Source organism: Takifugu flavidus, chromosome 22 (genome assembly GCF_003711565.1).
Source record: "Takifugu flavidus isolate HTHZ2018 chromosome 22, ASM371156v2, whole genome shotgun sequence".
In the NCBI taxonomy this organism is placed as follows: domain Eukaryota; kingdom Metazoa; phylum Chordata; class Actinopteri; order Tetraodontiformes; family Tetraodontidae; genus Takifugu; species Takifugu flavidus.
The window spans coordinates 8,901,080-8,917,674 of record NC_079541.1 but is presented as its reverse complement, the minus strand read 5'-3'; the positions used below and the strand labels follow the sequence as shown (position 1 = coordinate 8,917,674).

Genomic DNA, 16,595 nt, shown 5'->3' with positions numbered 1-16,595 from the left:
CTCAAAACACTGGCAGCTAACTAGAAGGCCACAACAGGTGCTCTCAACTCAGCCTGATGACATGTCCCAAGCTCCACCCAGGGAACACACAATCAGTGTGCAGATAGAGGGGGCAGGTTGTCACACAGCAAAAACTTAGAGCTTCATTTTAAAAAAAATGTGCCATATCTGTTGTGCAGGCGCACCGCATACGTCGCCACTACACTAGATTCCGGTAGAGTCCCATGAATCACACAAAATCACACCATTAATATATATATATATTATATATATATATATATATATATATATATATATATATATATATATATATATACAGAATTCTGAGGGGGGGAATGTAGAATTCTATGGGAAAAGTCAAAACTTTTGTTTTTTTCTTTTTTTCTTTTTCCCCAGTGGCCCTTATCAGTCTTATATAATACGTAAACACAAATTATTAGATTTATTAAATCGTTTAATTGCTTGAGACCCTTATACAGTAATTAATGTGCACAATATGTTCTGTTCTTCTTCTTTGGTTTACCTAAATAATCTGATAAAATTAAAACTTGGTTTCCGGATACAGAGTCTGTGGAAGGAAAAGAAATGCAAGTATGCAATGTTACAAATGTTCATCATTAATGTAGCACAGTAGGTTATTGCCCATTCAGTTTAGATTAAAATCAACTGAATGAAGATGGATACATACATTTCTATCTCTGTTCCTTAAATCAGGATAATGCACTGTGACTGATGTAATAATCTGCAAAAAAGAACACAATAATTTTAGTATAGTCAATTCTACCAATGGCCTTTACTTTGGTAACAGCATACCTGTTCCATTTACTATTTGCACTACCTAAAAACAATCAATGGCTTTACCGTATCATCTTGAGTATTTTTGTCTTCACATTCTGGATGTTTCTCTAAGACATGCACCATGGCATCGTGCAACGTCAAAAAGAAAATCGATGGCTTAATTTCATCATCAAAGAAGCAACAGTCATGCAGTTTCTCTAGGATATAAGCTGCAGGTGGGGACAAACAACATATTATTAACTTAAAAAATATATAATTTCACTTCCTTCCTCCTCCTCCAACTACTTCCTGGTAGTGTCCATTAGTACTTACGATCACAGGCTACAATGTAGACGTCAACTTCAATCCGGATCAGCTCTTTTAACATCTTTCAAAGTCAAAAATAAAATGGAGTTGAGCAGGAATAAATAAAACTGCAGTTGCTGCTGTTGTGAACAGTAAAACTCACAGTTTTAAGGCCCTTAAGAGCAGAAATATCCAGAAAGGAGACAGCAGCAAAGTCTAGGATCAGGCTGTGGAGGTCTAATTTAGGGACAGAGATGTTAGCAGGGAGGTCAGCATTCCAATCTATGCTCACAGGAAGGTCTTTGAAGTCGATGGACATGTCTAGCCCCTCCATGTTGCTCTCATCTTCTGACTCCGTAATGGGTTGAAATGATGTATTCAGGAAACCTTTCTGTAATATCAAAGAACAATTACTTTGGTTTCAGTAACAGGATCAATAGATGCCTTTTTTTCCTTTGGGTCTAGACTAGTTTCGTTTTGTTTCGTTTCGTTTTCTCCCGCTTATCCGGATCCGGGTCGCAGGGGCAGCAGCTTCAGGAGGGATGCCCAGACAGCCCTCTCCCCGGCCACTTCCAACAGCTCCTCTGGGGGACCCCCAGCCACCCCCAAGCCAGGCGAGAGATGTAATCTCTCCACCTGGTCCTGGGCCGGCCACGAGGCCTCCTCCCGGTGGGACATGTCCGGAACACCTCTAAAGGGAGGCATCCGGAAGGCATCCTAGTCAGATGCCCGAGCCACCCCAACTGACTCCTCTCGATGTGGAGAAGCAGCAGTTCTACTCTGAGCTCCTCCCGGATGTCCAAGCTTCTCACCCTATCTCTAAGGCTGAGCCCGGCCACCCTGTGGAGGAAACTCATTTCAGCTGCTTGTATCCGCGATCTCGTTCTTTCGGTCATCACCCAACGCTAATGGCCATAGGTGAGAATCGGGATGTAGATCGACCGGTAAATCAAGAGCTTTGCCTTCCGGCTCAGCTCCTTCTTCACCACGATGGATTGGTTAAGCGCCCGCATCACTGCTGACGCCGCTCCGATCCGCCTGTCGATCTCACGTTCCATCCTACCCTCACTCATGAACAAGATCCCGAGATACTTGAACTCCTCCACCTGGGGCAGGACCTCCTCCCCAACCCGGAGAAGGCACTCTACCTTTTTCCGAGCGAGAACCATGGACTATGACTTGGAGGTGCTGATCCGCATACCTGCCACTTCACACTCATTTGCAAACCTTCCCAGCATTTGTTGGAGGTCCCTGTTTGATGGCGCCAAAAGAACTATGTCATCCGCAAAAAGCAGCGACGAGATCTTCCGCCCACTGAACTCGACACCCTCCACTCCCCGGCTGAGCCTAGAAATTCTGTCCATAAAAGTTATGAACAGAACCGGTGACAAAGGGCAGCCCTGGCGGAGACCAACCCTCACTGGGAACGAATCTGACTTACAACCGGCTATCCGGACCAAGCTCCTACTCCTTTGGTACAGGGACTGGACAGCCCTTATCAAGGGACCGTCCACCCCATACTCCCGGAGCACCCCCCACAGGATGCTCCTAGGGACCTGGTCATAAGCCCACAAATCACATGTGGACTGGTTGGGCAAACTTCCAACTCCCCTCAAGCACCCCAGCAAGGGTAAAGAGCTGATCCGTGGTTCCACGACCAGGGCAAAACCTGGATTGTTCCTCCTCGATCAGAGGTTCGACTATCAGTCTAATCCTCTTTTCCAGCACCCTGGCATAGACTAGTCTAAACCAGTGTTTTTCAACCAGTGCCGCGAGATACTGTCAGGTGTGCTGTGGGAAATTATCCAATTTGTGTGCCTGTGTGGTCTAGCACCTGGCAGAGTAATCATGTAGTACTTTTCCATACCAGTAGGTGACAGCAGCACTGTTTTTTACACCGTGAAACCCTCGTAGCCAAGACTTTACCAGCAGACCTCGTTCCTGTGTTGGATGATGTTGTGCGCATAGTAAACTTTGTAAAGTCACGACCTGTGAAAAGTCGCATATTTGCGGCTTTGCGTGAGGAGATGGAAGTGGAGCATAAAGCCTTTCTGTTTCATACGGAGGTCTGGTGGTTGTTGCGTGGCAAGGTGCTGGCCCGTGTTTATGAGCTGCGAGAGGAACTTAAAGTGTTTCTGACAAATGAAGGGTCCGATTACGCAAAGCTGCTTGCAAGTGATGAGTGGTATGCAAGGCTGGCATACCTGGCAGATATTTTTCATCATCTGAATGAACTGAACAGACGAATGCAAGGCCGAAATGAAAACCTGCTATAAGCGAAGATAAAATAAATGGATTCCGTTCAAAGGTGCAACTCTGGCAGCAGCATGTGGAAAGTGGCAATCTTGAAATGTTCCCACTCACCAATAAAAGGCAAGATGTTGATATTGCTGCACTGTGTGAGATAATAGTTAAACATTTGAAATCTCTTGAGGAGAAGATGTCATTTTATTTCTCTTCAGCCTCCACGGAGTGCCTTGACTGGGTTAGGGACCCATTCAGCTCAGCACCAGCTTTTGGAAAGGACATGACTTTACAGGAGCAGGAGGAACTAACTGAACTGAGACAAGATCGTGGTCTCAAGCTTAGCTTTGCTCATCTACCTTTGGACAGTTTTTGTTTGGTAGCTGCCAAGGAGTTCCCCATGTTGGCCAACAAAGCTATTTTGACATTGCTCCCATTTTCCACAACATATCTGTGTGAGGTGAGCTTTTCAAGACTGACTGCTGTAAAAGCTATAAACAGAGAAAGACTGAGAGCTGTGGAGGAAGAGCTTCATGTGTGTCTTTCATCAATTCCTGTCAGGATATCAGCTCTCTGTTCATCCAAACAGGCCCAGGTTTCACACCGAGTGAGAATAAATATGAAAGATTGTAAAATACTTTTTTCTTTATGTTTATTTGATTCCTATTCAAGATTTTATAATATGTCATTTTCAATGTTAAATAAAGCTTATATTCTAATCTTATTTGTATTTATTTATTCTGTTTCTATACTTTGTAAATACAAAACCTAGTCTACAGTTATATTAATCCATGTTAGGCTGCTACTACAATTCAATTTCCCTACGGGGATGAATAAAGTACATCTTGAATCTTGAATATTAACAATATAAGTGTTAAGCTTTTTTTTCACGTTTTCAGCTGGTGGTGTGCTGCGGGATTTAAAACTGCATAGATTCAACTCTAGGATAACACAGATGAGCTTTTAATATCAGAGATTAAAGGAAGGTACGTTTCCTTGTTTGAAACTAAATAAGAGTGCAGAAGAATAAGAAGAAAGTAAATGAAAATCACTAGGCGACACTGCAGCCCATGGTCCTTAATATGAGGAGGAAGAAAACAACTTTTCATTGTAAAACATTCTAATGCTGATAATAGAACAATGTCAGTAATACTCACTGATGTCCACTGTAAATCTCCTTTCTTCAATAGTTTCCGAATCATCCTTAGTGCTTTATTCCTCTTTCTCAACACTTTCAGGGGATTAAAACCAACCTGCAAATTTATGGATTAGCAAAAAGAACAGTGGGGCTTATTGTCTGTCCATCTGTTTATGATATGGGGTCATAGTTTTACTTACAGCTTCTATTAGCTTGCTCCTGAAGAACTCAATGTTGGCAAAGAAAATGGGTGCTGGTATCCTAAAGATAATCACTCCTTTTGGCTCAATTATCTACAGAGATTTATGACCATTATACCCAAATTACATCCAAGTCCTGGCCAAGTAAAGCTACTCTTAAAGACACTACTTACATTGGTATAATCCTTCCTGTCTTTGTAGATATCTGTACCTCTGATGTTGGCAAGTACACTGCAGCGAGGGCTAAAAGAAAATAACAAGAACAATCCACAAGCAAATATATCGAAGACTTCAAGCTATGTTGATATGCTATCAGTGATATGCTATCAGCTACCAGTTTTACAGCTATGATTAAACAGTTTTAAAAATACCTCAAATCTGTTGTGTGATTAGTGGTACAATGACAAGAGGACCCAAGGATGGAGAAAGAAGGGAAGTACAATAAGATAGAAAGTACAACCAGCAAGAAAAAAAGACTGAAAGAGCTTTCCTAAATATGTGTAGAATGATTATTGAAGTATAATTATGTGATGCAAAATCCAATAAAAAAGGGGGGAAAGAAAAAAGCAGAGGAAAACCCTGCATTTATCTAGACACACAAGATGATGTCAAATGCATCAAATTAATGTGGAAAAGCAGTCGATTTGTTAGACGCTTACAATTGAGTCCTCAGGATGACGCTGATCAGTTCCACACCGAGACCTACGGCTAATCCAAGATCCAACCCCAGCAGGATGGATGCAATGCAAGTACCTAACCACACCACCTGCACCGTTTCAGAAAAATTATTCTCAAATTGAATAAACTGACTTGGTCTCTAAAAGTATACTATTTATCAGTCTGTAACTTTACTTACACAGTCTGGTTTGTCCCTTTTCCACAGGTATGGGATTTCTCTAACCTGCATCAGCATGCCCTTTAGATTTACAATGACCACAGCACCTAGGACAGACTGTCACGATGTTGAATCATGATTAGAGTCCAGCCACATTTGTAAAACTTGATTTATGTGATTCTCTGAAGTTGTGAGGTTTACCTTAGGAAGTGGATCAAGGAGGAAGCCAATGGCCAGTGTTACAATCATCACAATAAGAGCAGACAGCACACCAGCAATCTAAAAATGAAACAGTATGGCTGAGACCAAGGGCTTATCTCTGCAACCCCTCATTTTTTAATGAATATTTTACAAAGGGTGTGCTTTGCCCTGTATATATGTTTCTAGATTACCCCAGAAAAGATGCACTGTACTACAGCCTTTGGCCATTCCCTTATGTTATAATGCTCAAATTGGCATATCCTTCATTGTATTGGACAGATTGTATATTAAGTTGTTAGAACATTATTTGCATTTTAAACCAGGGCTCCCATTCATAAAAGTTGCTGAATTCATTATTGATGTGCCGTTTTTTTCAATGCAGATATTACCTGAGTCTTTCCGCCCGTGCTTTCCTGCACTGCACTCCTGGAAAGAGCTGTACTTGCAGCAAAGGACTTAAATGAAGCTCCAAAAATATTACTGATGCCAAAAGCTATCAGCTCCTATAGCCAAATAAGACAATAAAACAACAAGCACCCTGTAATCCAAAACCAGGATTAACCAAACACTTTGAGTAAATACTTGAACTTTACCTGGTTTCCATCTATGGTGTAATCATGCTTTACAGAATAGACTTTTGCCACGGAGAAAGCTACAGCAAACCCCACTATGGCCATGGGAAATGCTTCCACTGCTGTTTCCTTGAAAATGTGTAGGTTTGGGGCTATGGGTGACTCGTACCTGCAGATGGATATCGGTATGAAATTATTCCATAGTATCAACTGATGGACGGACGGACGGACAGATCTATCTATAGCTCCAGTTATCTGCAAATTGAGGTCATCTCCTTTTTTGGATTTTTCCAGATTCAGGTAAATAAAGTTCTTTAAATATTTTGTGTGTTTATTACAATGTCTAGAACACATACATAATTAGTTAATTTGGAAAACAATCATCTAATCTGAGCTATTATTTGGCCTGACATAATTTTAGTCCACTTATCAAATAAAAATGATAACACTTATCAAATTTATTGTTATGAATTACACTTGGAATAGTTTTATTTCCATGTGACCGAACTATTCTGAAATTATTAAAGTATTTCTATACATACACAAAAGATCCTGTACAACAACTGGAAAACAAAAATTTACCAAAAATAATTTCTAACTTACCCTTGTGGAATATAGCCAACTACATCAATTCCATATTTTACCCTGAAGTCAAAGGCGTATGAAACTCCACATGCGATGACAGTCTAAGGTAGCAATAAATGATGAATAAGATTAATTCCAAATGTATCTACATGCTGTACTCCTAAACTATTCAGTGGTAGATTATATTGCATTTAAAGGACATTGTTTATGGGATCATTCAGATTAAGGGCTATTGATAACCTCGCTCCAGTCCAGTATAACACATAATCACTGATATCTTCTATCAACATTTGCAGTCATTAGTTATGGAAATATCCATCATGTGTTGCTATTGGTACTCACCATGATGACCTCTATAGGGATGGGAACAGGCAGCTTGGATTTAAATCTGTCATTTAGTTCCTTGACAATGAACACCACCACCATGATCACTAATGCGATCACAACGTCACACACATTAGTAGAGGTTATCTTAGCAAAGATAATCTCCAGGGTCTATAAAAAAAACAAAACACACAAAATAAATAAATTATGTAGGATCCCTGCATGTAATAAGACTAAAATACTTTAAATGTATCTGTAATTACATATATAATAGCAAGGGGTCCACTGATGCCTGGAACCTGTAATCCTAACACAAACTTGAGCTGAGACACCAGGATATGGATGGCTGCTGCTGTGGTGAAGCCGGACACCAGAGTGTCAGACAGGTACATGACAACGAACCCCACCTGCAGGACACCCATGGCTAGCTAGATGACACGGTGAGATAATAAAATAAATGAATGCAATTTTATTGCAAAACATACCAGGAGAACATATAGAATAGCATCTATACACTGCATAGGTCTAATTTGCTGATTCATTACTGTAGCACTTGGGGTGCTTTTGGCTATTCTCATCTCATCTTCTTAACCGCTTTATCCCTTTCAGGGTCACAGGGAGGGGTTCTAACCAAAAACCCTCCGCTTCTCAGCACAGTTCCCAACAGAATGAGCTCCCACTGCCGTATTGACCATATTGACTTTGCAGCACTGAGAAAATGCACCTGTGGGAAACTGCTTTTGTGCTCATGTTGTCAAAGACAAGATGTAAAGGTGCACAAAGATTATGTCTCTTCTCTCCTCTGTTAGGAAGGTTCCTGTTTTGGTAAAATAGTAGGAGTTTATACTTAGGGGGCGCTCCCCATCCCACCAGCTGTCCTTTTTTGTCACCTGATCTAATGTGTAAATGACCTACAGGCCTTAAAGTCATATCACGTCATGTTGGCTGATGATGATTGAAATGGTGAGTACAAATCTGACTCTCATTGCTCTGACACTTATAGACAATTCATGATTCACCTGCATGATACCAGTCAGAAAGGTCACAGATGAGGCTACGAGAACTCGCTGCTCATCTCTGGTCAGGCCTTCAAAGCCCGTAATGTTGACAGGAGGACCTTCATCTGGGACCAATCTGGTGACCACTGAGCCAATCATAAGACACAAGACTGGAAATGGACCTGCAGAGAGTGAGAATTGAATTCTGTTCTTCAAGAAGCTTGTTCAAAATCTATAGTAACAATATACAGTATATGTCACTCACCTACAGAGATGTGTCTGGATGTGCCAAAGAAAAAGTAAATTACAACAGGGAAAAATGCAGAGAAGAGCCCATACCAGGGTGGTAAAGAGGCCAGCAGACAGTAGGCCAGACCTGTAACATTTTAGAACATTTTGGTTCAAGTAATCCAAAAGTGATAAAGCACTCAAGTAAAGAACAAATAATAAAGCTATAATTGTGGCTCCCATCTTAACATGTTTACTGTTTAATGGTACATCCATAAATTCTGTTTCATTTTAAATATTAACCTTTCTAAATCATTAAATAAACAGATCAAAGGTTGACTGCCGTACAGTATAAGGACGATATTGTGAATAAAATAGCTGTTTCTAGGTTATATTGGTTTTCTGACAGAATCAGCAGCTGAATAACGGCTGAGGTTTCGCAAAGAGGCAATAATTGATACTTATATTTTACCAGATTGGTTAAAACAAAGAAAAACTCTTCACCTTGCAGGACTGCTACAAGTCCGGTGCTGACTCCAGACACAATATCATTTAACAGCCACTCCTTGATTCGATAGATTTTAATCCAACCGACTATAGGCAGTAGGGACAAAGCTGTATTCTTCGCTCGTTTGGCATCACATCTAGAACAGCACAAAAGCACACCCTTTCACCCATTTGTCTTTCACAAAGAAAACATGAGAATAGCGCTAATTAGATATTTCAGCTCTCTTACCTTTTGTAAAAAAACAAACAAAGGGGTAAAAACAACAGTAACACCTTACATTGATTTTGTGGACTGATACTTCCATGCAAAATCCTCCTTTATGAACTTTTCAGTTATATTTATATTCAGTTTTCGATAATAAATAGCTCAAAATACAGATGATAATAACATTTTATATGTGTTTTCTTTTTCTTATTCATGTTTAGTGTTTCAGATTTACTCCAGATTTGTGCATAGCTTCCACCTTAAGTATACTGGTCAGGTTAAACTGCAATAACTAACAGCTATTAGATAGGATCTATAATATACTATTTTAATCCACAACGGACAGATTTGTGATTGTGTTCACAATCTTCTGACCAAAGAAGACCAAAATAATTATTTTTCCTTACTTGAAGTACTGCTTGACATGATCCAGGGTGGTCTTATGGGGTCTGCAGACTTTTTCATGCTCCTCAGCAAAAGAATCCTCCGAATACAACGCCCTGGCCACCAAGTATTGTTTCGCTCCCACTCGCTGCATCTCGCCTCTGCTGCCCTCAGAACTTGTGCTTCCGCTCTATGTAGCTCTGATGTTCATTAATCACATCAAGTTAGGAAACTGTCCTGTTTTTGAACATCACTTATCAAAGAAAATTAACAGCAAACAACAAAGGTCCAGACCCTCCAGGACAGGCAGAGCCAGATCAGACTCTGCACTGTTTTGGCTTGATGTGTCAGACTTGATCGGAGCTCGGCAACAGCATAGAGGGTGGTTTTGAATTGTATCATTAAATTCTCTTTCAACATTAGATTCCAGCTCTTTGGAAAAAAGTCCTTGAAATTCCAATGATGTCACACACACACTCTTTGTTTATGGCACTAACCTTCCTTTTCATGCCAAATCTACACTACAACGTGTCTAACATACCTGTTAGTCTTATTTTGTCCCGAATCCAAACTCTGCACTCTTCCTCACCCTCTAGCTCGATCAACTGTGACCACGGACGGCTGTGCAATTGATAAATGTCCCATCTCCTGCTTATCACAACTTTAATTATTAACAGCAATTATGATGAAGCATTTGTTCTTGACAAATGCTAGATGCCTGCCTCACCCTTGACCATTGTCCTGAGGACCTATAACCTACAAATATCACTACAAACATTTCAAGTATTAATAACGGTTGGAAGATATTGTACTGAGAGCCAGAGCAGTGAGGATGTGGACAGGGCAGGCAGGTCAGAATGCGAGGGTGGGGGCAATTATTGTTATGAAGTTGAAATAAATGGAAGTGGAAGTACTTATTCAGCTTGGAAAATTGCACATTAAGGGTGAACAGCAACCGAACTGTAGGAATGCAAAATACTTTTACTCGGTGTGATCGCAAACTATCACAATGTAACTTCAGATTTCTCAGAACACATTTTGCAACAGACAAAAAGATACATTCACAGTTTTCCAGCAACACTAAATGATAATATAGGGGATTTTACTGTCACTATGACGTCTGACCATCTTTGAAATTTGAGTCCCTGAAACTTTATTATTAAATGTCAGTGTGAAGATAAGGTTAATGATGATACATTGTGATATACATGTATGTATGTATGATATACGTATGTTTAAACTGAAGTTTACAAATGATAACCCTAACTACACAATAAAGATGCTGATGTTCTCTCTCTGTGTGTGTGTGTGTGTGTGTGTGTGTGTGTGTGTGTGTGTGTGTGTGTGTGTGTGTGTGTGTGTGTGTTTCTCCTTGCATCAGGTCCCTGTGCAGGTCTCCTCAGGTTGTGGAGTTGTCAGCAGAGAAAGAGGATAAAAATAAATGTGTAATTGTGTGAAGATGGTGCTGCAGTAATTTCAGAGAATTTCAAAAACGTGATAAGAGAATTGTTTGTGTTTCAGCATAGATAAGGGAGATGGTTGTAAGTGTTACAATTTCACACCCCGGCACACAAGAACATTAACTTCTTGTACATACAAATAGCCCTCATCCCCAATGTGCTGTAACTTGTGTGAACAAAGTAGAGTGACGTGGAAACAAGGACCTGTTCATTCCTTGATAACACCAAGGACAGCCAGCATCCACCTGGTTGTGCCTCTATTTGTATTACAAAAAGAGTCACAGTCAGCTGCTACCCAAACCTCCTCTTTGACCGTCATCAGCAGAGGTATGGATTTAAGTCACGTGACTTAGAGTAACACTTATATGACCCATTTGAATCCCAACATCAATCAGCATTGATCTTTTACGATCTTCCCGCAAACACTGTAAATTTCTTACTATGTGGCCCATTTCCATTCAATAATTTTCCCATTGTTAAGATGGAGAGCCTTTATATTAATTGTACAAATGTGTAAAATGTGGTTAGAGGTGCGCCATCTGCAAAAATTAAAATATAAAGACATAAAAAGAATAATCAGGCAGGTGATACAAAATTAGTCAACATAAAACTGAGACACCAAGCAGCATTATATGAGTCTGTGAGGGATTGGGCTGGAAGCCAGAGGATTTCTTTGTAAGGTTCCCAGTTGTGGACCAGAAATTGCAAAGTGGTAGTCGGAGAAGTGATGAGATGTTTTCAGAGCCCTGCTGAGGTGCCTTTCAGCAAGATTAGAAAAACCTGAAACGCTCTAAGCACTTGTCCACAGCAACTTAAACACAACTTTCACCTCTCTGGTAATGACTACATTTCTTCATTATTCATATATATTACATGTATCTTGTACAGCATGTAGTGACCAAAACAATTATTTCTCCTAGATGGGATTTGGTGGGATAATCCTAACCTGAAAGAAAGTATGATTGAATTTCACTTTCCTGGACAAACAAGAGATGTTGACCATTTTCAAGCCACCCTTATAGTGAGTAATCAGTCTGACCTGCTGCCCACTACCTGAATATAGAGCTTATGCAGTCATGTCTTCTCTTGAAGGAATAAATACCGTAATACCTTTAAATACCTTTAAATACTGAGTTAGAAAATACACAAAATATTGACCTCTATCCTACAATATCACCTCAGAGGATTATTCATTCAGTTAAAGTAATAAATTCTGGCGATTATTTATGACAGAATCAGACTTGTCCAGGTTAAAGTAAATCATTTATGGATTTTCAAAACATACATTCATATTATATGCACAATAACTACAGTTGTGTTTTTACTGTGTTGTGTACATTAGCAATTGTCAGGGGGGAACCTCATATATATTTTTTTATAGTGACGAATAAATAATTAAACAGGATGTGATCACAGCATGTTCAGATCAGTCAGGAGGTCACTGAAATATAAACAGCAAAGTGAAATCCAGCCGATACTGAATTGTTCATATTGTTACTAAAACCCCCCACTTCCAATGTAAAACAACGCTGGAGATTTTTGTATGTTTTCTGTCAAACATTATCCAGGCTAGAGAGTGTACTGGAACAACAACAAATCGCTCAGTATCGTGCTTGTGTACAATAAACACGCAAGGCAGCTGAAAGGCATTTTGATGGCAGAGACTTTAAACCCATCAGAGGCAATAAATAGTGGCAACCATAATGTGAAGATAATGTCGGCAGACCAAAGCTATGTGCTAATCTTTTTGATAATACAACACAGATAGCATTAAATACTACTAATAAAGTACATGTAGGGCTCGGCTGCTTTGTCTATCATCAATTCTTAATTATAATTAGTTTGATCACTCTTAAAATGATAATCAAACACCAGTGTTAAATGACAGGTACCTGATCAACGATGGGCCTTAAATATCTTTAGAATTGTTCAAAATGAAGATCCTCCAGAAGTTACAGACCACTGCGAGAAGTGACTTTCTCAGAGAAAGAGACTCTGCATCTCTCGCATGTCACTGACCATGCTGTATTCTGCTGCAGTGTTTGAGAAGGAGGCAAACTTTATTCTCTTATGAAGCAACATTAAGTTCAGGAACCTTTAGACCCAGAATATACAAAGTGGGAGGGTCCCATGGTTATGTCAACCACTTGCAATCCTTTCAAAATGAGTTTTTTGACCATGAATACTGAAAACTGGAAAATACATACTTAAAGACTAATTTCAACAACACATACTATATAACTGTTTAGAATGATTTTCTGTCATTTTTGTTACCATCCTTAGTTTCCTCTGATTGCCACTACAGCGTGAGACAGTAAAACATTCAGACATGAGTCAGTGTTTAGGCAGGGCCTTTTAATGTTCATGATGGTAACTGTTAAAGTTGAAACAGAGTCAACAAAAGACACAGACACAGGTAGCCTTGCGAGGGAGAGCGAGCAACAGTTCCCTCTAGAACACCCTCCGTCGCTCTGCTGCTCCTCTGCAAACCTCCTTCCTTTATTCACATCAGCTCATTATCCATGTGGAATTTCACCTCCTCCCAAGTGTACTAAATCAAGAGAAGTGAAAAACAATCTGTTTCTTCTTCATCTACTTAGGTGCTAAACATACAAATGCATTTAAACGATAACAATAGAATGATTATTCTCACATAACACATCACGTGAACGCCTTTCTGGGTAAAGAGGATGTATGTTTTCTTCTAGAAGATGAATTCAATGTACTTGATTGTTATTTCTGGCAGCCCGTTTGACCTTATCTGTTCTATTACTTAGCGATGACTACAATGCAAAGACCAATAGAAAAACAAATAAATCAAAGCACAATAAGAAGTGGAAAATGTTCCCAACCATGCAACGCTGGTGCTGGAACAATATTTGGAAGACGTATTAAAGAGAGCACAGTGCTATACTGTTTTATCACCACTAGTGAGTCGAAGTTGTCATTGGGCTTAAAAATATGTCAAATTAAAAAAAATAAAAAGCCCACACAAAGCATGAACACACAAATTAGACATGCATCTGAGATAACTGTAAAACTAAACTGGTGATAACACATTGCTGTAATTATCATGATCACTTTTGCTGCTGTTTTTGTGGTTGCCACTGATAATAGTGACGGAAATATTTCTGATAATAATAAACAGAAGGGGCAGGAGTCTTCAGATCTCAATTAACCTGCAGTCCACCCTACAAACTAACCTCTAACCTCTTGACTTAAAGGTTCTTTTCTTCTTTTTTTACACCTGGTATTAAAGTTTACATAATTGGTCATACTTACAGACTCAAAATACAGGGCTAACATTACATTTGTATGTATGTATGTATGTATGTGTTGATTTTGTACTTGTTTTTATGTCGTGTTTAAACATACAGTTGCCTGTTACCTGATTCTTGTGACCCTCCAAAGCAGAGATGTCAAACGTATGGCCCGCGGGCCGGATCAGGCCCGCAACAGGGTTTAATCCGGCCCGAGAGACGATTATATAAAGTATAAAAATGAACTTACATTTTTTAATCAACTGCTGTTCTAAATGCGTCCATTGCATGGCACAATAGCAATTATGTTAAGCAAGCAACCTGTTTTTACCGGGGCAGAGCAAGTAGGTCAAACAAGAGCCAATCAGATGAGCTCTTGTTTTGCCCGCGCGATTTATTACGGTTTCTACTTTTAGCATTTTATGCTTTTCACCCTCACTGCCCCAAAATGTCACTGTCAAGAGAAAAGTAGACACCGAGTGCAGAGTATTTCAAGAAAGATGGTCATCCTCCTATTTTTTCCACGGAAGTGAATGGGAAAGCAGTATGTTTGTTGTGTTCACACGTTGCAGTGCTAAAAGAATATAACCTTCGTCGCCACTATGTGAGTTTTCAAATATAACTTTCAAGGACAGTGGAGAAAAGAGAAGGTGGATGAACTGTTGTCTAGTCTGAAGAAACAGCAGTCCGTTTTTACTCACAGCCGAGACATCAGTGGTCAAAGCTAGTTATCTCATTGCTAAAGAAATCGCGGTGGCTTCAAAACCATTTAGTGAGGGTGAATTAATAAAAACATGCATGGTGACGGCAGCGGAGATCGTGTGCCCTGAAAAGCGACAGGCTTTTGCAAATATCAGCCTGACAAGAAACACCATCGCAGACAGGATTTCTGATCTTTCATTGGATTTGGACAGCCAGTTAAAAAACAAAGTCAAGGCTTTTATTGCTTTTTCAGTTGCAATTGATGAAAGTGTGGCGTGGGCCCAGACGGGGCTCGGTATCTCTTTTCTAAGTCGACAACGCCACCCCAGGAATTCCACCTGGAGAATTATCAAGGCCGGACAAGTGTTTTCTAATGAGGATAAGAGACTGGTCCAATGTGCAAAATTAATACCTTTATTTCCAGATATCCGCTAACAACAATTGCTAAAATACTCTCACACACCCATTCACACACACTCAACGTGCAGATATTAAATTCATATTCAAGATTTTACAATTATCTTTAAAACACCTGCACCCCACAGGGTAGGATCGGCACCACTTAGAAAATAACAGAAAAACGTACACAATAATAGAACCCAAATAAACATACAAAAATAACCCACACAGCACACAAACACCACAATTAATCAAATCCAAATAACATGCAAAAATAATCCACACGAGCAAAAAGCACACTTAGTCAAACCCAAATAAACATGCAAAATAACCCACACAAACAATAATCACAAATCAACCCCAAATAAACATGCAAAATAACCCACACAAACAATAATCACAAATCAACCCCAAATAAACATGCAAAATAACCCCCGCAACAAAACATTAAACCCAAAATAAAGGCAATCCTAGTCCTCCTAGAGGCGCAGTTCACTCACACACTCGCACTTTAGATTGGACCCCACACGATGATACCTCGCAGAGGTACACAGGAGTGACAGTCGGGAGCATACGCGATAAACGCGATGCGGAGGGCAAAACAGCAGCCGGCCAATGGCAACGGGAGGAAAGCGCACTAGAGCCGGCACCTGTAACAATTTCTGTTGAGAGAAAGCAATTTTAGGTTGCTGACAATTCCCCATATGGTGAGGCTAAAAGCAGCCGCTACGTACCGTCAGGTAAGGGAAAGAAATCTCTAAAATGGAGACGCACACCGAGCCACCACAGCGTTCCCCCTAGCAGGGCCAAACAGCCGACGAACCAAAGACACCCACGGCTCCCCAGCTCTGATGACAGCAGACCCGGGCGTGCATGGGATAGCACAGCAATCAAATGAGGAGGACCAAGTAAACTGTGGCGTGGCACCCAAAAGCTCGACAACAAGAGCAGCCAGTGCAGCACAGTCTCCTTTTAAGGGGAACGCCACAGCTGCAACTGCGCGAACAATTAAGGTGATCGGCAGCGCATGAACTCCATGCTGCCACAAAAGCATGGACATCAGAACTTTTAAATAAATTGAAATGATTTATGATTCATAGTGATGTTATGCTTGCACTATTTTGGATACACTGAGGTCAGACTACAGCTTTTTGTTTATATGTTGATGTGCTATTGTTTTTAATTTATTTTATTTGTATATTTAGCCTATTCTTGATTTGTGACTGTGGTTCTTGCAGTTTTTTGGGCAACAGAGTTTTATCATTTTTAT

The 16,595-nt window shown here is 40.1% G+C and overlaps 1 protein-coding gene and 1 long non-coding RNA gene across 3 annotated transcripts; both read right to left on the bottom strand.

Annotated features, from left to right (window-relative positions):
• Positions 1–316: 316 nt before the first annotated feature.
• LOC130519057 (chloride anion exchanger-like) lies at positions 317–12,983 on the bottom strand. 2 transcript variants are annotated; one of them, XM_057022131.1, is made up of 21 exons: positions 12,857–12,983; positions 9,528–9,704; positions 8,913–9,052; positions 8,446–8,556; positions 8,202–8,362; positions 7,446–7,610; positions 7,201–7,353; positions 6,877–6,959; positions 6,295–6,442; positions 6,091–6,204; positions 5,702–5,779; positions 5,522–5,617; positions 5,325–5,431; positions 4,839–4,908; positions 4,666–4,758; positions 4,485–4,580; positions 1,247–1,474; positions 1,111–1,165; positions 862–1,007; positions 689–742; positions 317–568 (listed from the first exon to the last, which is right to left on the bottom strand). In XM_057022131.1, the coding sequence occupies exons 2-21, from the start codon at positions 9,656–9,658 to the stop codon at positions 542–544; spliced, it is 2,256 nt and encodes a 751-aa protein (XP_056878111.1). In that variant the 5' UTR covers positions 9,659–9,704; positions 12,857–12,983; the 3' UTR covers positions 317–541. The 2 variants fall into 2 exon arrangements, with proteins under 2 accessions (XP_056878111.1, XP_056878110.1); XM_057022130.1 differs by lacking the exon at positions 12,857–12,983 and adding an exon at positions 10,046–10,391.
• A 2,336-nt stretch (positions 12,984–15,319) lies between these two features.
• Positions 15,320–16,353, bottom strand: LOC130519066 (uncharacterized). Its single transcript, XR_008948214.1, has 2 exons — positions 16,060–16,353; positions 15,320–15,987 (listed from the first exon to the last, which is right to left on the bottom strand). It is a non-coding gene; the product is annotated as an uncharacterized LOC130519066 (long non-coding RNA).
• Between the last annotated feature and the right edge of the window lie 242 nt (positions 16,354–16,595).

Bases quoted from the DNA above. Each gene is read 5' to 3' on its own strand.
- LOC130519057 (XM_057022131.1), bottom strand. From the start codon at position 9,658: ATGCAGCGAGTGGGAGCGAAACAATACTTGGTGGCCAGGGCGTTGTAT. The intron at 4,581-4,665 runs GTAAGTAAAACT...ATAAATTTGCAG, and splicing joins GGAGCAAGCTAATAGAAGCT to GTTGGTTTTAATCCCCTGAA. The intron at 743-861 runs GTAAAGCCATTG...TCTTTTTTGCAG, and splicing joins AAAATACTCAAGATGATACG to ATTATTACATCAGTCACAGT.